This window comes from Pan paniscus, chromosome 20 (assembly GCF_029289425.2).
Source record: "Pan paniscus chromosome 20, NHGRI_mPanPan1-v2.0_pri, whole genome shotgun sequence".
Classification (NCBI taxonomy): domain Eukaryota; kingdom Metazoa; phylum Chordata; class Mammalia; order Primates; family Hominidae; genus Pan; species Pan paniscus.
The window spans coordinates 55,421,126-55,442,616 of record NC_073269.2 but is presented as its reverse complement, the minus strand read 5'-3'; the positions used below and the strand labels follow the sequence as shown (position 1 = coordinate 55,442,616).

Below are 21,491 nucleotides of genomic sequence, written 5' to 3'. Positions count from 1 at the left end.
CTGTTAGGGCAGTTATTTTCTGCTTTTTGCAGAAATGGGACACCAGCTCCTTATTTTCCTTTTCTGGAGGTTATAGTTCCAGGGAAGGAGGTAATGTGAGGGGAATGGGCATTTCTGGGGGATCCTGAGCACTCCCCACAGGGCATGAGCCTAGGAGTTGCTTGGGATGACAGTGTAGGGGCACCATGGAGGGTTGCACCCATATGGGAAGAGGAGTCCGCCTGGGGCTCAAGGGGCTTTATGGGTGTTGGAAGTGGCCAGTTGGCCAAAACTCAGTTCTTTCCCTTCCGTAAAGCTTGCTTTTAAGGGCAACTGTTCTAGAATGTGTTTAAGAAACATGAATCTATTATTTTTTATTTATTTATTTTTTTGAGATGGAGTCTCACTCTGTCACCCAGGCTGGAGTGCAGTGGCACGATCTCAGCTCACTGCAACCTCTGCTTCCCAGGTTCAAGCGATTCTCCTGCCTCAGCCTCCCGAGTAGCTGGGACTATAGGCGTGCGCCACCACCCCCAGCTAATTTTTTGTATTTTTAGTAGAGACGGGGTTTCACTGTGTTGGCCTGGCTGGTCTCTAGCTCCTGACCTCAGCCGATCCACCCGCCTCAGCTTCCTAAAGTGCTGAGATTACAGGTGTGAACCCCCGTGCTCAGCCTATTATTATTACTTTTAAGAGACAGGGTCTCTCTCTGTCTCCCAGGCTGGAGTCCAGTGGCATGATCACCTCTCACTACAGCCTCGAACTTCTGGGCTCAAGCAATCCTTCCACCTCAGCCTTTCAAAGAGCTGGGATTACAGGCTGAGCCACTGCAGGCTTGGTTTTCACTTATTTTGGGTGTATACCCAGAAGTGGAATTGCTGGATCATATGGTAATTCTATTTTTAAGTTTTTGAGGAACCACCATAGTGTTTTCCATGGTGGTTGCACCATTTTACATTCTGACCAGCAAGGCTCAAGGATTCCAATTTCTCCACATCCTCACCAACACTTCTTATTTTCTGCCTTTTTATATTAGCCATCCTATTGGATGTGAGGTATTATCTCATTGTAGTTTTCATTTGCATTTCCTTAATGATTAGTGACGTTTAACATCTTTTCATGTACTTCTTGGAGATTGGTATATCTTCCTTGGAGAAATGTCTATTTAAGTCTTTTGCCCATTTTTGAATTGTGTTGTTTGTTTCTTTGTTGTTGAGTTTTACGAGTTCTCTATATATTCTGAATATTAATTTCTTATTATACATATGATTTTCAGATATTTCCTCCCATTCTGTGGGTTATCTTTTCACCCCTTTGATAGTGTCTCTTGATGCACAAATTTAAAACATTTTAATGAAATCCTGTTTGTCTGTTTCTTCTTTTGTTGCTTTTGCCTTTGGTGTCATATCCAAGAATTCATTGCAGATCCACTATCGTGAAGCTTTTGTCGTATGTTTTATTCTAAGAATTTTATAATTTTAAGTGTTACATTTAGGTCTTTGATTTATTTTGTGTATTTGTATGTGGTGTTAGGTAAGAGTCCATCTTTACTCTTTTGCCTGTACATAATCCAGTTTTCCCAGCACCATTTGTTGAAAAGACTGTCCTTTACTCATTGAGTAGTCTTGGCACCCTTGTAAAAAATCATTTTTCCATATGTTGTTTCTGGGCCCTCTATTCTGTTCCCTTGGTCTGTATCTTTCTTTATGTGAGTAACACACTATTTTGATTACTATAGCTTTGTAATATGTTTTGAAATCAGGAAATGTGAGTACACCAGCGTTTTTCTTCTTTTTCAAGATTATTTTGGCTGTTCGGGGTCCCATGAGATTTCATGTTAGTTTTAGGATGTGTTTTTCTATTTCTGCAAAAAAAAAAAAAAAAAAAAAAAAAAAAAAGCTACTAATTCTGTAGATTGCTTTGGGTAATACTGACATCTTAACAGTGTTGTCTTCCAACCCATGAACATGGGATATTTTTCCATTTATTTATGTCTCCTTTAATTTTTTTCAGCAATGTTTTGTAGTTTTCTTTGTACATGTCTTTCACCTTCTTGGTTAATTCTTTTTTTTTTTTTTTTTTTGAGATGGAGTTTCGCTCTTGTTGCCCAGGTTGGAGTGCAATGGTGCAATCTCGGCTCACTGCAACCTCTGCCTCCCAGGTTCAAGTGATTCTCCTGCCTCAGCCTCCTGAGTAGCTGGGATTACAGGCATGTGCCACCATGCCTGGGTAACTTGGTAATGGAAACGGGGTTTCTCCATGTTGGTCAGGCTGGTCTCGAACTCCTGACCTCAGGTGATCTGCCCACTTTGGCCTCCCAAAGTGCTGGGATTACAGGCTTGAGCCACCGTGCCCAGCCAAGTTAATTCTTAAGTATTTTATTCTTTCTGATGCTATTACAAATGGAATTGTTTTCATAATTTTCTTTTCAGATTGTTCATTGTTAGTGTATAAAAATGCAGCTGAGTTTTGATTGTTGACTTTGTATCCTGCTACTTTGCTGAATTCATTTATTAGCTCAAAAAATTTTTTGGTGAAAAGTTTAGGATTTTCTGCGTTTAAGATCATATAATCTTTCTAGTTTGGTTTTCTTTTATTTATTTATATTTTTGCCTAATTTCTCTGGCTAGGACTTCCAGTATTATGTTGAATAAAAGTGGCAAAATTAGACATTCTACACTTGTTTCTAATCTTAGAGGAAAAGCTTGCAGTCTTTTATCATTAAGTATGACATTTGCTGTGAGTTTTTCATATATGGCTATTACACTGGGATATTTTCCTTTTTTTTTTTTTTTGCTGAGACATGGTGTCACTTTGTGACCCAGGCTGGAGTGTAGTGGTGTCATGATGGCTCACTGTAGCGTTGACCTCCTGGGCTGAAGTGATTCTCCCATCTCAGCCTCATGAGTAGCTAGGACTACAGAAGTACATCAACACACCCAGGTAATTTAAATTTTTTGTTTGTTTGTTTGTTTGTTTGTTTGTTTGTTTTTGAGATGGAGTCTTGCTCTTTCACCCAGGCTGGAGTGCAGTGGTATGATCTTGGCTCACTGCAACCTCTGCCTCCCAGGTTCAAGCGATTCTCCAGCCTTAGCCTCCCAAGTAGCTGTGACTACAGGTGCACACCACCACATCTGACTAATTTTTGTATTTTTAGTAGAGATCAGGTTTCACCATGTTAGCCAGGCTGGTCTTGAACTGCTGACCTCAAGTGATCCACCCGCCTCGGCCTCCCAAAGTGCTGAGATTACAGATGTGAGCCACTGCACCTGGCCCCAGGCTGGTCTTGAACTCCTGGGTTCAAGTGGTTGTCAGGCCTCCCAAAGTGTTGGGATTACAGGCATGAGTCACCATGCCCAGCCGTATTTTCCTTTAACTCCTAGATTGCTGAGTTTTTTTTTTTTTTAAATCATGAAAGGGTATTGAGTTTTGTCAAATGTTTTTTCTGCATCCGTTGAGAGAATCATTATTTTTCTTTCATTTTGTTAATGTGGTATATTATATTGATTGATTTTTGTATGCAGAACCATCCTTGCATTCCAGGAATAAATCCCACTTGGTCATGGTATATAATCCTTTTAATATGCTGCTGAATTAGGTTTGGTAGTATTTTTTTTTGAGGATTTTTGCATCAAAGTTCATAATGAATATAGGTCTGTAGTGTTCTTTTCTTATAATGTCTTTGTATGGCTCTGGTATTAGGGTAATGTTGGCCTTATAGGATGAATGAGGAAGTGTTCCCTCCTCTCCAATTTTTTGGAAAAGTTTGAGAAGGATTGATATTAATTCATTAAAGGTTTAGTAGAATTCACTCATGAAGCCATCAGGTCCAGAGCTTTTCTTTGTTGAGAGATTTTTGATTACCAATTCAATCTCCTTACTAGTTATAGATCTATTCAGATTTTCTGTTTGTGATTTAGTCTTAGTAGATTTGTATTTCTAGGAATTTGTCCATTTAATCTAGGTTATCCAGTTTATTGGTGTACAGTTGTTCATAAGTTCATAGTACTCTCTTATAATCCTTCTATTTCTGTAGAATTGGTAATGATGTCCCCATTTTCATTTCTGATTTTAATCATTTGAATCTTCTCTTTTTTTCTTAGTACATCTAGTTAAAGGTTCGTCAATTTTGTTGATATTTTTAAAGAAACAACTTTTGGCTTCTCTATTGTTTTTCTATTCTCTATCATTTCTGCTTTAATTTTTATTATTTTCTTCTGCTAGCTTTGGGTTTAGTTTACTTTTCTAGTTTCTTAAGTTTTAGAGTTAGGTTATTGATTCAAGATCTGGTTTTTTTTGTTTGTTTGTTTGTTTGTTTGTTTGTTTTTAGAGGGAGTCTTGCTCTGTTGCCCAGGCTGGAGTGCAGTGGCGTGATCTCGGCTCACTGCAACCTCCGCCTCCTAGGTTCAAGCGATTCTCCTGCCTCAGCCTCCTGAGTAGCTGGGATTACAGGCACCCACCACCATGCCTAGCTAATTTTTGTATTTTAATAGAGATGGGGTTTCACTATGTAGGTCAAGCTGGTCTTGAACTCCTGACCTCAAATGATCCACCCACCTCAGCCTCCCAAAGTGCTGGGATTACAGGCGTGAGCCACTGCATCCGGCCTCTTTTTTGTTTTTTAATGTAACCATTGATAGTTATAAATTTCCCCCTTGGCATTGCTTTTGTTGCCTCCCATAAATTTTAGTATGTGTGTTTTCGTTTTCATTTATCTGTAAGTATTTTCTAATTCCCCTTGTAGTTTCTTCTTTGATCCATTGGTTGTTTAAGAGTGTGTTGTTTAATTTCCACAAATTTGTAAAATTTTCAATTTTACTTTTGTGATTCATTTCTAACTTCATCCTATTGTGGCTGGAGAAGATATTTTGTATGATATTTATCTTTCTAATTCTATTGAGAAAAAAAGGAAATTTGTGGCCTACAAATTTGTGGTCTATCCTGGAAAATGTCCCATGTGCACTTGAGAAGAATGTGTATTCTGCTGCTGTTGGCTAGAGTGTTCTGAATACATCTGTTAGATCTGGTTGGTTTATTGTGTTAAGTCCTCTATTTCCTTGCTTATCTTCTGTCTGCTGCTTCTGTCCATTGTTCGTAGTGGGGTATTAAAGTCTCCAGTTATTATTGTAGAACTGTCCTTTTATCCTTTCAATTATGTGAGTCTTTTCTTGATATATATATGTATATGTATATATCATATATGTATAAGTATATGTATATACATATACACATATACACATATATGTATATGTATATGTATATATGTATATACATATGTATATATATACACACACATATATGAACGAATTAGGGAGGAGTAAAGAAGAGTAGTTGGTCAACATACAGCGGGTTCATCTCATTGTACAAATGTAAGTTTCTCAAGCTTCAGTTCTATGGGCATCTGGCTTGTTGGAAAATTGGTCTGGTTTCATTTTCCCATCCTCCCTTTATTTTGGACCTCCAGTTACACATTTTAGGCCATTTGATATTGTCTCACAGCCACTAATGCTCTGGTAATTGTTTTCAGTCTTTTTTTTTTCTTTGTGCTTCATTTTGGATTGTTTCTATTGCTATATCTTCAAGTTCACTGATTTATTAAAATCTGCCAGTAATCTTCAGTGAAATTTTCATTTCAGGTGTTGTATCATCTCTAGAAGTTCTATTTGATGTTTAAAATATATCATGGCTAGGCATGGAGGCTCATGCCTGTAATCCCAGCACTTTGGGAGGCCATGGTAGCTGGATCACATGAGATCAGGAGTTCGAGACCAGCCTGGCCAACATGGCAAAACCCTGTCTCTACTAAAAATAAAAAAAAAAATAGCCAGTTGTGGTGGTGCACACCTGTAATTCCAGCTACTTGGGAGGCTGAGGCAGGAGAATTGCTTGAAACTTGGAGGCAGAGGCTGCAGTGAGCTGAGATCAGTGTGAGCAACAGAGTGAGACTCTGTCTCAAAAGAGAAAATATCTATCTGTCTGTCTAGCTAGCTAGCTATCTAGCTATCTTATATTCCTCATTCTGTTCATGTTTTCCTTTTAAGTCCTTGACCATATTAAGCATATTTGTAACAGCTATTTTAGTGTTATGGTGTGTAAATTCCATTAGTCTATCATTTCTATTTTTGTTGTCTGATTATGGGTCGCTTTTCCTGCTTCTTTGCATGTCTAGTAATTTTTGACTAGATGGTTGACATTATGAATTTTTTGTTGTTCAGTGCTAGGTTTGTCTGTATTATCTTAAGGAATGTTGGCCTTTGTTGTGACAGGCAGTTAAGTTACTTGAAGATCAGTTTTGGCTGTTTAAGGGTTGCTTTTAAGACTTTTTTTTTTTCAGGTCTAAAGTAGTCCTACTACTAGAACTAGAGCTAGTTTATACCACCTTAAATGTTCCAAGTATTCAGTAAAGTCTCTCCACACTGGCTGATGGAAACTTGAGTGAAACTTGAGTAATTCTTGTTCTTCTCCAAGTTCTAGGAATTGTTTTACCTGTAGTTCCCCAGTACTTTTCTTTCCTTGGAATTTATTCTTTGCCTGTTCTTATGAGGTTTCATACTATACATGTGCAGGTTGATATTTAGCTAATGGCTCGAAGGTACTTTATCCAGATTCCTAGAGCTCTTTCTCTGTGGCTCCCTTCTGTTGAGTACTTAGCCCAGCTAATTCTAGTCACCTAAGCCTTCCTGAACTGACTTTTGCCTCCTCAAGTGCTGAGACTGCCAGGCTCTGTTTGTATTCTTCCTCCTGTGCCAAAGTTTGGAAATTAGTAGCAGAAAAATGGGGCAATCGTGCAATTAGTTACCTTGTTTTCTGGCCTTTTTTTAGAGATTGCAATGCTGTACTGCCTTTGTTTAATATGTGAAAATAGTTGTTTTAATTATCTGTACAGTTTTTTTTTTTTTGAGACGGAGTCTCGCTGTGTTGCCCTGGCTGGAGTGCAGTGGTGCAATCTCTGCTCACTGCAAGCCCCACCTCCTGGGTTCACGCCATTCTCCTGCCACAGCCTCCCGAGTAGCTGGGACTACAGGCGCCCGCCACCATGCCCGGCTAACTTTTTGTATTTTTAGTAGAGATGGGGTTTCACCATGTTAGCCAGGATGGTCTTGATCTCCTGACCTCGTGATCCGCCCACCTCGGCCTCCTAAAGTGCTAGCATTACAGGCATGAGCCACGGCGCCTGGCCTATTTGTACAGTTTTGTAGTGTTTTTGTGGAGGTAACTCCAGACACTGTTTTGCTTTCATGGTCAAAAGTGGAAATTTCTTCTCCCCATTTTTATCTGGATCCTGTATATCCTTCATTTCTATGTTTTCTTAAAATTATCTTTTAATTAATTAATTTTATTTTATTATTATTGTTATTATTTTTGAGATAGGGTCTTACTCTGTTGCCCAAGCTGGAGTGCAGTGGTGCAATCTTGGCTCACTGCAACCTCCCCCTCCTGGATTCAAGTAATTATCTCACCTCAGCCTTCCAAGTAGCTGGGGCTACAGGTGTGTCCCACCATGCCTGGCTAATTTTTGTATTTTTTGATAGAGATGGGATTTCACCATATTGGCCAGGCTTGTCTTGAACTCCTGACTTCAAGTGATCCTCCTGCCTTGGCTTCTCAAAGTGCTGGGATTACGGGCATGAACCACTGCACCTGGCCTATTTTATTTTATTTTTTTAGAGAACGAGGTCCCACTCTGTTGCTCAGGCTGGAGTTCAGTGGTGTGATCATAGCCCACTGCAACGTTGAACTCCTGGGCTCAAGCAATCCTCTCCACTTAGCCTCCCAAATAGCTGGGACCACCGGCGTGTGCCACTATGCCTGGCTAATTTTAATTTTAATTTTTTTTTTTTGGTAGAGATGGGTTTTCACTGCATTGTCAAGGCTTATCTTGAACTCCTGGCCTCAAGTGATCCTCCTGCCTTGGCCTCCCAAAGTACTAGGATTACAGGCACGAGGCACTGTGTCTGGCCTATCCTTCATCATTCTTGTTCTTGTATTGCTCAATTTGGCTTTACTCACAGGAATTTCTCCTCATTGTGGCCTCTGGGTTGGAAAAGATCCCTGGTTGGTTAATTTTAAGAGTTCATAGAATCTAGTCTGCCCTGGTCCCTTAAGTTTCTATTGTTGACTCCATGCACTCAACTGTTATTGGATTAGGCAAGACATCTTCTAGTTTTAGCTGCTGTTCTCTAATAGCCTTCCCATGATTTCTGGTGAGTACCTGTTGATTATTTTGAGAGGCTGGTTTCCCTGTCCCCCATCCCCAGGTCTGTCAGATGCTCTCTTGCTTCCTTTGTTTCCTCCCACACAGATGCCGATTCTATACAGGTCTGTGGCTCTTATGGTTTGTTCTCATAGACTTGTCTTTTGGGGTTTGTCTTGATATTGTAAATATTATCCATGGATTTTGGGCTTGCAATCTAGTAGAACTACTTGTTTTCATGTGGGTATTTGGGAAGATTTTAAAACAATGTTGCTGTTATTGCCATTACCTCCCCAGGATTTTACTCTATATTTAAAAAATTATTTTATAAGTGGCATTATTATTTTAAAATTTTATTTTCTAATTATGTATTGCAAGCATAGACATATAAATAATGTTCATTTATTGCTGTTTGCATCCAACAATCTTGCTAAATTATCTTATTAATTTAAATAATTTATCTGTAGTATTCTGGATCTTCCACATAGATATATCATCTGTGAATAGTGAGTTTTGTTTAATCTTTGTCTTTTATTCCCCTTGCTTTACTGTGTTGTCTAAAATATTTAATGCAATGGGAAGGAAGTGCTGATAGCTGGTTTCATTGATTGTTCTTGATTTCAAAAGGCAAGCTTTCTTCACTTCATTATTAAATACGTGCCTATGTTTAAGCATATGTTCACTATTAAGTATAATCTTTTTTTTTTGAGAGACACCATTTATCAGGTTAGGGAAATTATTCCTGGTTTGCTAGAAGTTTTTCTCCTTAAATCATTATTGTATTGTATGTTTTTCCTATATCTCTTGAGATGATAATATTTTTCTTCTTTATTATATCAATGTGACTAATTATATTGATTTTCTCTAGTGGTATGCTTTGAATCATCTCTACTGAGTTTTTTGCTTTGTAGTTACCACGAAGCTTACATAAAACATCTCCTGCCTCAGCCTCCCAAAGGGCTAGGATTACAGGCATGAGCCACCATGACCAGCCCCAAAGGCTGGATTTTTGTACCTAATTTTTTCTTCAGCCTTTTCTTGCCTGCATGATTTCCTGCTTCTCTCTTAATATTGCGGAAGCATCATTTGTCTCAGGGAGACGCCCATCAACCCACCAATAACTCCAATAAATCCAATAACAGAGGAGTGGCCCACCTGCTGTTGCATTCTCTGGCATACAGCTTCTGGAAGCTATTGGTTCACTGGAGCAGAAGGTCTTTGGCAAGTGATTGTTTTTATTTCCCACAAGTTGCTGGGAAAGTATTTACTTACTTCCTGAAACACTGAACCACTTCATCAGGAAAAAGAGATGTGAACTGACTCCTCAGTGATTACAGTTTGGTCCTGTTTCTTGTTTATGTAGCAGAAGTTTCTCTGTTTTTGACATGAGGATGGAACCTATTTTTCGGAAATGATGCAGATATCCCCATATTTGTAATATTTTAAAATCATTGGTTTTTTTTTGTTGGGTAGGGGGAGATTGTGGGTAAGTTTGGAGATTGGTGTTCATGTGGCTATCTTAGAAGAAACTTCCTTTTGTTTTGATGGTGAATTGTAGGAGTGGCAGGTGCTTGGAAGTTTAAAAAATTTAACAAAATTTTGACATAATTTCAGACTTACAACACTTCCATCTTTCCTTGTCTTCATTGACTGTGACATTTTTACTGAGCACAGGCCAGCTATTTTACAGAATGTACTTCAATTTAGATTTGTTTTCTGATGTTTCCTCACGATTGGAGTTTTGTTGCATGTTTTTGGCAGGAATCCCACAGAAATGATGTTGTGCTCTTAATGCATTGTATCAGGAGTTATATGATATCAGGTGACTATTATTGGTTTAGGTAGTGTGTAATACTCTAAAGATACTATTTTCTTGGGTTTTTTGGGGGGGAATATCTTGTGGGGAGATACAGTAATACTATGCAATTATCCTGTCCCCATCAAATTTTCATCATCTTGTTTTAGCAACCATTGATGATTCTTGCTTGTGTCAGTTATTACTCTGGTAATTTCCAAACAATGATTTGTTAAAAAGACATCTTTATTGACGGATGACTGACAAGTAAAAAACTGTACATATTTCATGTGTACAACTTGATTAGTATATGATAAGCAGTGACCTTCTAATTCATCGTTCCTTGTACATTTATTAGTTTGTATTTTACTATAAGGAAGAGGTTTTCCTTTTCCTGAGTTGTATCCCTGTGGATTCATGGATTCTTGTTTTAGTCTGTTGGTTCTCATCTGTTACTATTCTTTATTTTGATGTTCTGATTTGTCCAGATTTCGCTGATGAGAGCTTTTTCAATTGGATTTCTTTGTCCATTATGATCTTTTTATTTTCACTTATCAATACATATTTTTTCTTGATTATTATTATTATTATTATTATTATTATTTTTGAGACGGAGTCTCGCTCTGTTGCCCACGCTGGAGTGTAGTGGCGTGATCTCAGCTCACTGCAAACTCCGCTTCCCAGGTTCACGCCATTCTCCTGCTTCAGCCTCCTGAGTAGCTGGGACTACAGGCGCCCGCCACTGCGCCTGGCTAATTTTTTGTACTTTTAGTAGAGATGGGGTTTCACCGTGTTAGCCAGGATGGTCTCGATCTCCTGACCTCAGGTGATCCGCCCACCTCGGCCTCCCAAAGTGTTGGGATTACAGGCGTGAGCCACTGTGCCCGGCTGATTATTATTATTTTTTTGAGACAGAGTCTTACTCTGTCACCTAGGCTGGAGTACAGTGGTATGATCTTGGCTCACTGTAACCTCTGCCTCCCGATTCAAGTGATTCTCCTAAGTCAGCCTCCCTATTAACTAGGATTACAGGTGCCTGCCACTTTGTCTGGCTATTTTTTTTTTTTTTTGTATTTTTAGTAGAGATAGGGTTTTGCCATGTTGGCCAGGCTGGTCTCAAACTCCTGACCTCAAGTGATCCGCCTGCCTTGGCCTCCCAAAGTACTGGGATTACAGGCATGAATCACCATGCCTGGCCGTATTTTTCTTGATTATTAAAGTAATACAGGTGAGTGGGGAATGGTGGCTTGTGCCTGTAATGCCACCTACTCTGGAGGCTGAGGCAGGAGACTCACCTGAGCACAGGAGTTCGAGGCCAGCCTGAGCAACATAGTGAGACTCCCATCTTGAAAAAAACTTTTAAAAATTAGCTGAGTATGGTGGCACATGCCTATAGTCCTAGGTACTTTGGAGGATAAGGTGAGAGGATCCTTTGAACCCGGGAGTTCAAGGCTGCAGTGAACTGTGGATCATGCCACTGCATTCTAGCCTGGGTGACAGAGTGAGAACCTGTGTCTGAAAAAAAAGTAATACAAGATTTTAAAAAATTTAATGTAAAAGCAGGGATAAGGATATAAACATATTTGTAGCCATCATCGTCTTTTTTTTTTTTTTTTTTTTGAGACAGGGTTGCCCAGGCTGGAGTGCAGTCGTGCGATCTCGGCTCATTGCAACCTCTGCCTCCTGTGTTCAAACGATCCTCCTGCCTCAGCCTCCTGAGTAGCTCAGATTACAGGCGTGAGCCACTGCGCCCGGCCTGATCATCTTCTGTATATTGATGTATTTCCTTTCAGCCTTTCATTGCATTTTTAAATGTAGTAGAGATAGAACTAAAGATAGAAATTTGTATCTTAGTTTTATGATTTTAACCTGTAATTGAATTATAAGCATTTTCTTGAGTAACAAAGAGCTCTTTGGAAGCTGTGTCTCACAAGCAGTTATCCATGTCACCCAAATGTGCCAGTGCTGCCTTGAGGCCCACTTACTGCCTCTGCTTTTGGAAAGCATGCTCCTTCCCCCACTGAAAGAAAACTCCAGTTTCCCCTCTCTCTTCCTCTCTTTCATGTAACTTTTTTTTTTTCCAGCACACTCCTTGCCCGTTCTCTTGTATTTGAAGAGCCAACAGAAGTTCAGAGTGGCGGGAACTTGGAGACTAAGGAGGAGAATAGCCCTAGATGTGAGGTAGAACACCATCCTTTTGCTGGAGATAGAGCAGTAGGCAGAGATGGACAATGAATAAATTAACAATCAATAGATAATAAAGTCAGGAGATGAGAAATGCCATGAAGTAAAGAGAGTTGTGGGTAGGTAGCTGCTATTTTAGATAGGTGGACAGGGAAGACATCTCTGGTGAGGCTATATTTGAGCAGAGATCTGAGTGTTTTACAGATTAGAAAGCTCAGAAAGGTAAAGTAACTTTTCTAAGGTTACAAGGCAGATTTAGTATTAAATTAGTTTAGTTTAGTTTAGTTTTGTTTTTAAATTCAGAAGCCCTCTGTAAATAGTACTTCAGTGTTCTTAGAAATCCTTTTATTTCAGGCTGGGTGCAGTGGCTCACACATGTAATTCCAGCACTTTGGGAGGCTGAGGTGGGCGGATCACTTGAGGTCAGGAGTTCAAGACCAACCTGGCTCTACTAAAAATACAAAAATTAGTCAGGTGTGGTAGTGGGCGCCTGTAATCCCAGCTACTTGGGAGGCTGAGGCAGGAGAATCGCTTGAATCCAGTAGGTGGAAAAAAAAAAAGAAATCCTTTGATTGCAGGGATTCCTGACTCTTGGGTATGTCTGTCTCTATCCCTATCCTGTACAAGAAAACGTTTCTTTTTTTTTTCTTTTTTTCTTTTTTTTTTGAGATGGAGCCTCACTCTGTCTCCCAAGCTGGAGTGCAGTGGCCTGATCTCGGCTCACTGCAACCTACGCCTCCTGGGTTCAAGCGATTCTCCTGCCTCAGCCTCCTGAGTAGCTGGGATTACAGGTGCCTGCCACTATACACAGCTAATTTTTGTATTTTTAGTAGAGACGGGGTTTCACCATGTTGGCCAGGCTGGTCTCGAACTCCTGACCTCAGGTGATCCATCTTCCTCGGCCTCCCAAAGTGCTGGGATTACAAGCGTGAGCCACCACGTGAAAACATTTCTAAGAAGTGAAACTTACGCAAGAGATTTTTTTGTGCTTTAAATGTCAGTGGTGGTATAAAATTTGCTTTAAGGAGATGTTGAGGATTGTTTTGTAACTCAGTAGTTACTTGACTCTAAAATCTAAAATCTACAGATTTTGGTGTCCTTCAGGTCTCCTCAGGAAGATGAACCCTCCCTTGCAGAAGTGGGAGCTGCCCCAGAGAGTCTGTCTGAGATGAAGACAGAGGCCCAGCCTTCGACATCCTCGCTGGCAAACACCTCATGGACTGGCACAGTGATTTCTGACAATGTCCCAGGAAGTCAAACGTGGGAAGACAAGGGTTCATTGACCTGGTCTGCAACATCTTGGACCTCAGAGGCCCAAGTTTCAGCAGCCCGGGTTGCAGAGGCTCAGGCCAGGACCAGTCAGCCCAAGCAAATTTCTGTATTGGAGGCGTTAACTGCCTCAGGCCTGAACCAGAAACCCGTGCATGAGAAGGTGCAGATGACAGAGAAGAAAGAGAGTGAGGTCCTCCTTGCCCGACCGTTCTGGTCCAGCAAAACTGAGTATATTCTGGCTCAGGTGGGCTTCTCTATGAAGCCATCTTGTCTCTGGCGCTTTGCCTACCTGTGGCTTAACAGTGGAGGCTGTAAGTCTGGGGACCAGGAAACCTGGGTCCACAAGGGGCAATCGGGACAGAGTCCTGTCCAGGCTTTAACCATGAATGTTTCTGAGATATGTAGAGACTAAAGACCTGGTGCTCTGAGCAGGATAGGAGCCAGGTCCCTGGACACTTAGGATCATGAGAGGTTCAGGGTATCTGAACATGGGGATGGCAAAGCTGGAGGCCTGGGCCCAAGATGGGCTGGAAACTAGGTACTTGGGTCTTCCAGGATTTGGGGGCCAGAGGACTGGACACTTGGGACCGTGAGGGATGTAGACATGGGTGAGCCCTGATGCCTGTGGCCCTGGAAGAGGTCGCTGGTAGGGAGAATGTTTTCCTGGGCTCCTGGAGTCCAGGCACTGAAAGGCCACATGGTTCTCAGAGTCCCTCCTGAATCTTCTTCACAGGCAGTTTCGCTGCCATCTACATCTTCATGCTGTTCCTGGTCGGGGTTCCTCTTCTCTTCCTGGAGATGGCAGCTGGTCAGAGCATGCGTCAGGGTGGCATGGGTGTATGGAAGATCATTGCCCCCTGGATTGGTGGTGTGGGGTATTCTAGCTTCATGGTGAGGAGCCCATGGCTGCCCAGGCCTGACTTTTACACCCCACCCCCATCCCAACCCTCCTCCTGAAATGCGCCCTGTGAATACCTCCATGGGTCAGATCCCTTTGGTTCCCCAATCCTCTGTCAAATCCCCTCCCTTTTCCTGTCCCTGCTCTTCCTCCCCAGCCATATCCTCCTTGGCCCCCAGGTGTGCTTCATCCTCGGCCTGTACTTCAATGTGGTCAATTCCTGGATCATCTTCTACATGAGCCAGTCCTTCCAGTTTCCCGTTCCATGGGAGAAATGTCCCTTAACGATGAACTCTAGTGGCTTTGGTGAGGAGGAAGTGAAAGAAGAAGAGAAGGGAAAAATGGAGAAGTAGAAGTAGAAGGGAATTTGGAAGAGGAGAGAGTGGGGAGGGACAAGGAAGAGGAAGAAGAAGGAAAAAGAAATGGGAGAGGGAAAGAGAAAAGGGAGGTGGGGGAGGGGATAAGGAAGAAGAGGGGGTACCTTGTCTAGCAGGCATGTCTAAAGCCAGGTCCCCCCAGATCCTGAATGTGAACGGACAACACCCTCCATATACTTCTGGTACCAGCAGGCCTTGAAGGCCTCAGACAGAATCGAGGATGGCGGGTCACCAGTCTACAGTCTGGTCCTGCCCTTCTTTCTTTGCTGGTGTCTTGTTGGTGCTTTCATGATCAATGGGCTCAAGTCCACTGGGAAGGTGAGCCACCAGTATTGGATTCCTTGAAATTCTCAGATGCTTTAGCCCTTACCTCAATTTGTTACTTGTTGATCTCCTAATCTCTTACTCCTTTGGCCTTTTACTCCCCTAGCCCCTGACTCTTGCTGAAGGCTTTCTTCTAACTCCTACTCATTTCTGACTCAGAACTTTTGATCCCTCCTAACTGTTGGTTGACCCCTACTGGTACACGGTTGCTGATATGTCCCACTCTCGATTCAGGTAATCTATGTCTTGGTACTGCTCCCCTGTTTCATCATTGTCGGTTTCTTCATCCGGACTCTACTCCTGGAAGGGGCAAAATTTGGCCTTCAACAGTTGGTGGTTGCCAAGGTGAAATCTATCTCCTCACTCCCCCGTCAGGCCTTGTAGGGCACCACAGCTGCCTATTCTTAGAGCTTCCTTTCCCCATTCTTTACTTCTGTATCTCCCTCTCTCCTCCCTGCAACATTTCTATTATAGTTGTCCTCTGCTTCTTCTTTTACAACCCCCTTATGCTTGTCTTCTCTCTTTTAGATATCGGATGTGTACAATATGAGTGTGTGGTCTCTAGCAGGGGGTCAAGTTTTGTCTAACACAGGCATAGGCCTTGGCTCCGTTGCCTCCTTAGCCTCCTACATGCCGCAGTCCAACAACTGTCTCAGTGATGCCTTTCTCGTGTCTGTGATAAACCTGCTCACTTTGTTGATTTTCACATCTTTCAACTTCTGTGTCCTGGGCTTCTGGGCGACAGTCATCACACATCGCTGCTGTGAGAGGTAAGGCCGGCCCCTTTGTTAAGGGTCCCAGCCCCAGGGAACTTTAAAACTCTGAGACCCTAACCTTAAAGGTGCTGCAAAGACCCACGTTCACACATTTCAACCTTGGGTGCACTTGCAAGCCCTCTACCTTCCCCATAGCTAAAAATGGAGACAATAGAATCTCCTATCATATATTATCCTTCTCAGAGCCTTTTGCCACCCTACAAATAAATCTTCAAACTCAGAGATTGCCAGCTATCCACCTCAGAGTGGTTATGCTAACAGGGATGTACTAAAAATGGCAAACATTGAAGGCTTCTCTAATCCCAGATACACAACAAAATACCATCCAAGACCATACCACACAGAGACTTCCAAGGCTATCCTTGGAAAAATGGAGAAGTAGAAGGCCCCCATTATTTTATTTTATTTTTATTTTTTGAGATGGAGTCTCACTCTTTCACCCAGGCTGGAGTGCAGTGGCGCGAACTCGGCTCACTGCAAGCTCTGCCTCCTGGGTTCAAGCCATTCTCCTGCCTCAGCCTTCTGAGTAGCTGGGACTACAGGCGCCCATCACCAGGCCCGGCTAATTTTTTTGTATTTTTAGTAAAGACAGGGTTTCACCATGTTAGCCAGGATGGTCTCGATCTCCCGACCTCATAATCTGCCTGCCTCAGCCTCCCAAAGTGCTGCGATTACAGGCGTGAGCCACCGCGCCCTAAGGCCCCCATTCTTAACTGTTAACTCCTGAATTGGGGATTTCTGTCAATCTAGCAGAAACTCCAAAAGGATTCTCTGTACTAGAACCTTGATTGTCTGATCACCCCTGTTTCTTATTTTTCTTATTTTTAGGCATTAATTCCAAAAACATCCATCAGACAGACATTTAGAAAGTGTTCTTTCTATACAACAGAGACTTGGACAGGTGAATCAGACCACAGTCCTTGTTTCATTAAGTTTTCAATTTTGGAGGGGGAAGGAAAGGAGAATGAGACAGCCAAAAACTTGTGCTAACTGGTAACTGAAGTGATGGGTGAGGACAGGAGACAGAGCCATTAATTCTGTCTGGACTAGTCAGATGGGGCCTTCCAGAGGAGGCAACCCTGAGTTGAATTTCTCCCAGTAATCTTTTTTTTTCTTTTTCTTTTCTTTTTCTTTTTCTTTTTTTTTTTTTTTTTTTTGCTTCCTCCTCCTCTTCCTCTGTCTCCCAGCAGATTTTTTTTTTTTAATTTAAATTTTTGAGAACAGGGTCCCACTATATTGCTCAGGCAGGTCTTGAACTCCTGGGCTCAAGCTATCCTCCTGCCTCTGCCTCCCAAAAAGCTGGGATTACAGGCGTGAGCCACCGCGCCCGACCTCTCCTAGTAATCCTAACCCTCACAAATAACCACCATTTTCTTCTAGAAGATGCCTGGGAATATACGTGTGTGCGTGTGCAAGAGTTCTTGACAGCATATAGTTAGGAAAGGAATTGCTGAGTAGGGTGTGCTCCCCTTCAATTTTATCATATATTGTCTGGTTTTCAAAGTGGCGTAATGCATTGCCCTCCCATCAGGGATGTGTGAGACTTCCATTTGTTCTACTTTTTGCACAACACTTGATTAAACTTGGTTGGACTTTTAAATTGTTGCCAGTCTGGTGGGAGTGTAATGGTAGTTTTTTTGTGTATTTTCAAAAAAACCTTTTATTATGAGCTATTACCTACATATGGAAAAATGCATAAAACAAGGCCGGGAGCAGTGGCTCACGCCTGTAATGCCAGCTTTTAGGGAGGCTGAGGTGGGAGGATTGCTTGAACCCAGGAGTTTGAAATCAGCTGGGCAAGACCCTGCCTCTAACAAAAAAAAAAAAAAAAAGAAAGAAAAAAGTATATAAAACAATGTACTGTGTAACGAACCATGAAGTAAACATCACCTGTATTAAGAACTAGAATAACCCTAGATGCTCTCTGTGTATCTTTTTCTAATCATAATCTCTTTACTGCCTCCCAGAGGTAACCATCATAAAAGTCAGGATAGTGGTTACTATATTGCTTAGTAGTTACGCATACATAGATGATCAAATGTAAAGAAAAACAAGCCGGGTGCGGTGGCTCATGCCTATAATCCCAGCACTTTGGGAGGCTGAGGCAGATGGATCACGAGGTCAGGAGTTTGAGACCAGCCTGGCCAATATGGTGAAACCCCATCTCTACTAACAAATACAAAAATTAGCCGGGCGTGGTGGCACACACCTGTAGTCCCAGCTACTCAGGAGGCCAAAGCAGGAGAATTGCTTGCACCTGGGAGGTGGAGGCTGCAGTGAGCTGAGATTGTGCCACTGCATTCCACCTAGGCAACAGAGTGAGACTGTCTCTCAAAAAAAAAAAGAAAAAAAAAAACAAAGAACTAAGGATAGTGATTAATGTTTTTCTTTATATTCTATCATCTATGTATGCATAGCTAAGCAATATAATTTGTCCACTTATATAAAGCAATATGTTTAGTTATTTGTTCCCTCATATATACATTCTCTTTGCTTACTTTTGTGCCTTCTTTTTCTCATCCAACATGTTTGTAATATTTATCCATATTGTGTATAACTTTAATCTGTGCTCTTTTTTTTTCTTTTTTCTTTTGAGACAGACTCTCGCTCTGTTGCCCAGGCTGGAGTTGAGTGGTGCGATCTCGGCTCACTGCAACCTCTGCCTCCTGGGTTCACACCATTCTCTTGCCTCAGCCTCCCAAGTAGCTGGGATTACAGGTGCCCACCACCATGCCCGGCTAATTTTTTGTATTTTTAGCAGAGACAGGGTTTCACCGTGTTAGCCAGGACGGTCTTGGTCTTCTGACCTCATGATCCACCCACCTCGGCCTCCCGAAGTGCTGGGATTACAGACATGAGCCACCGTGCCAGGCCTAATCTGTGCTTTTAAAATGCTGTATAATGTTTCAGTATATGAATATACCACAGTTTTAAAAAATCCATTCAACTATTGATAACATTTGTAGTCTTTCCAGTTTTATGCTATTAAAACAATGTTGCTGCAAACATTCTTATGCATGTTCCTGATGTACTACATATGTGCACATTTTTCTGGGATATGAGTTAGATTGTTGGGGCATAGTTGTCTATTCTTGGGTAACAAATCACTCTGGAAGTAAATGGATTAAAACAACAATGATTTATCTCATGATTCTGCGGGTTGGCTGGAAAGCTCTTCTGCTGGGCTTGTATGGGTTCACTGACATGGCTGCATTTAGCTGGAGGGTTGGCTGGGGGCTGAGCCCAGCAGGGATGGCGCTGCTCACTGCTCTTCTTCTTCTTCTTTTTTTTTTTTGAGACAGATCTTTGCTTTTGTCACCCAGGCTGGAGTGTAATGGTGCAATCTCGGCTCACTGCAACCTCCGCCTCCCGGGTTCAAGCGATTCTCCCGCCTCACCTTCCCGAATAACTGGGATTACAGGCACCAGCCACCACACCCAGCTGATTTTTGTATTTTTAGTAGAGACGGGGTTTCACCATGTTCACCAGGATGGTTTCAAACTCCTGACCTCAAGTGATCCACCCACCTTGGCCTCCCAAAGTGCTGGGATTACAGGCGTGAGCCACCACACCCGGCCGGCACTGCTCTTCTTTAAGTGGTGGTGGCTGGGTTCACTCCTGTTTGTAGTCAATTGGCTGGCCAGCAAGGGCTGCTCTCTTCCATGAGGCCTCTCCATGGGGCTAGTTTGGTCTTCTTCACATGGTAGCTCACAGAGCACAAAGGCAGACTCAGCAAAGTGTCTTGAAGCGAAGTATAGGACTGCTTCCATTGCTGCTACATTTCTTGGTTGAAGGAAGTAAAAAAGCTACCCCAGATTCCAAAGGTGAAAAATAGACTTTACCTCTTAATTGGAGGAGCTCCAAAATATTGTGGCTGTATTTCTTCAATCTACCACATATATCTACAGCTTCACAGATGATGCCAAATTACTTTCCATAGTATCTGTGCCAATTTATAATTGTATGTATATGAAATGTGTGTATGGAAGTTCTCATTACCTCACTCGTGCAAATACTTGTATTGTCATAGTTTAAAGCAAAATGTGTGGTCAAGTTCATTTTTGCCCATTAAAAAAAATATATTGGATGATCTGTCTTTTTCTATGGAGTTCTTTATATACTCTGGATATGTAGTCATTTTCCAGTTGTATATATTAAAATTCTTTTCTCCCACCTGGTGGAGTGCATTGAACGTCCCAGGTTCAAGCGATTCTCCTGCCTTAGCCTCCCGAGTAGCTGGGATTACAGGCATGTGCCACCACGCCTGGCTAATTTTGTATTTTTAGTAGAGACGGGGTTTCTCCATGTTGGTCAGGCTGGTCTCGAACTTTCGACCTCAGGTGATCCGCCCGCCTCAGCCTCCCGAAGTGCTGAGATTACAGGCTTGAGCCACCGCGCCCAGCCGACAAAGGTTTTTAAAGGAAAAAAATGAGAAGGATAACATAATTGTTTTGAAATAATTTTCCTTGACTACAGAGATCAATAACAAGGGTGACACCAGTCCAAGGTTGGATAGGCGTTTGTTGGGCAGATGTTTCTGCAGGAATATTTTGTGTGTGTAAGGTTGCAATGGCCTTTATGCATGGTTATAGTTTTTGTAGTTGTTTTTCTAATCAGACATACAAGTGTGAGAACCCTCTCTTCATGGCCTTCCTTGGCTCAATTTGCTAGGGCTTTCTTAGCATTAGTGACTCCATTTTATTCTGATAACGTTCACATTTCCTCTTTTGATCAAGATCTTTCTCCAAAAGCATCACTGATCAATCATTCATATTTGGGTTTTCCTGTCCCTCAATGTCATGATGGGCCTATCCCAGTTGCTGGTCTCATGTCACATTGAGGGGAATGATGGGTGACTTGGAGTCAGTGTCAAACTCTTGTAGCCACATTTGAGCAACAAGGGACATTTGAAGGGAGTATCTCTTAGGCTAAGTCTATCTGAGGTTCATTATGAAGTTCAATTTTGTCTGTTCCATAGTCTTTTGTTATCATCTCAAAGTGTTTGGCTGGGCCAGCATTATTTTGTTAGGAGTTGTACTTCTGTAGAAATTTAACAAGTGACAGATACAAAGTTTTAAAAAGGGCAAATATAAAGTAAAATTAATAGTAATATGATAATAGTTTTGTGCCCCAAACCTTATCACTTGTATAAATCAAATGACTGAAGGGCGTTAGATGAGACCTATTCTAATGGTGTGGCTTTTTTTCTTTTTTTTTTTTGGAGACAGTCTCACACTGTCACTCAGGCTGGAGTGCAGTGGCGTGATCTCAGCTCACTGCAACCTCCGCCTCCCGGGTTCAAGCGATCCTCCTGCCTCAGCCTCCCAAGTAGCTGGGACTACAGGTAGGCGCCACCATGCCCAGCCAATTTTTGTATTCTTAGTAGAGACAGGGTTTCTACTAAACCCTATATTGGCCAGGCTGGTCTTGAACTCCTGGCCTCATGATCCGCCTGCCTTGGCTTCTCAAAGTGCTGGTATTACAGGCGTGAGCCACCCTGCCCGGCCTACATACTTTTTAAAGTATTCTTGGTTGTCAGATTTTTTTTCAGCACTTTGAATTTATCATCTTACTCTCTCCTGGACTGTAAGATTTCTGTTGAGAAATGTGTCGATACTTGTACTGGGGCTCCCTTATATGTGATATGCTTTTCTCTTTCTGCTTTCAGAATTCTTTGTCTTCAGTTTTAAAT

General features: G+C 41.9%; 1 protein-coding gene across 4 annotated transcripts in view; it reads left to right on the top strand.

Moving 5' to 3' along the window:
* Positions 1-21,491, top strand: part of SLC6A16 (solute carrier family 6 member 16) — a 45,737-nt gene that overhangs the window by 10,580 nt on the left and 13,666 nt on the right. For 2 of the 4 annotated variants that reach the window (XM_063600491.1, XM_063600490.1), the window contains exons 2-7: positions 13,257-13,735; positions 14,158-14,315; positions 14,502-14,628; positions 14,842-15,017; positions 15,258-15,368; positions 15,552-15,793. In XM_063600491.1, coding sequence (XP_063456561.1) covers positions 13,257-13,735; positions 14,158-14,315; positions 14,502-14,628; positions 14,842-15,017; positions 15,258-15,368; positions 15,552-15,793 — 1,293 coding nt within the window. Of the gene's footprint in view, positions 1-12,052; positions 12,150-13,256; positions 13,736-14,157; positions 14,316-14,501; positions 14,629-14,841; positions 15,018-15,257; positions 15,369-15,551; positions 15,794-21,491 lie in introns of all 4 variants that reach the window. The other 2 variants (XM_034946175.4, XM_063600492.1) reach the window with 2 other exon arrangements.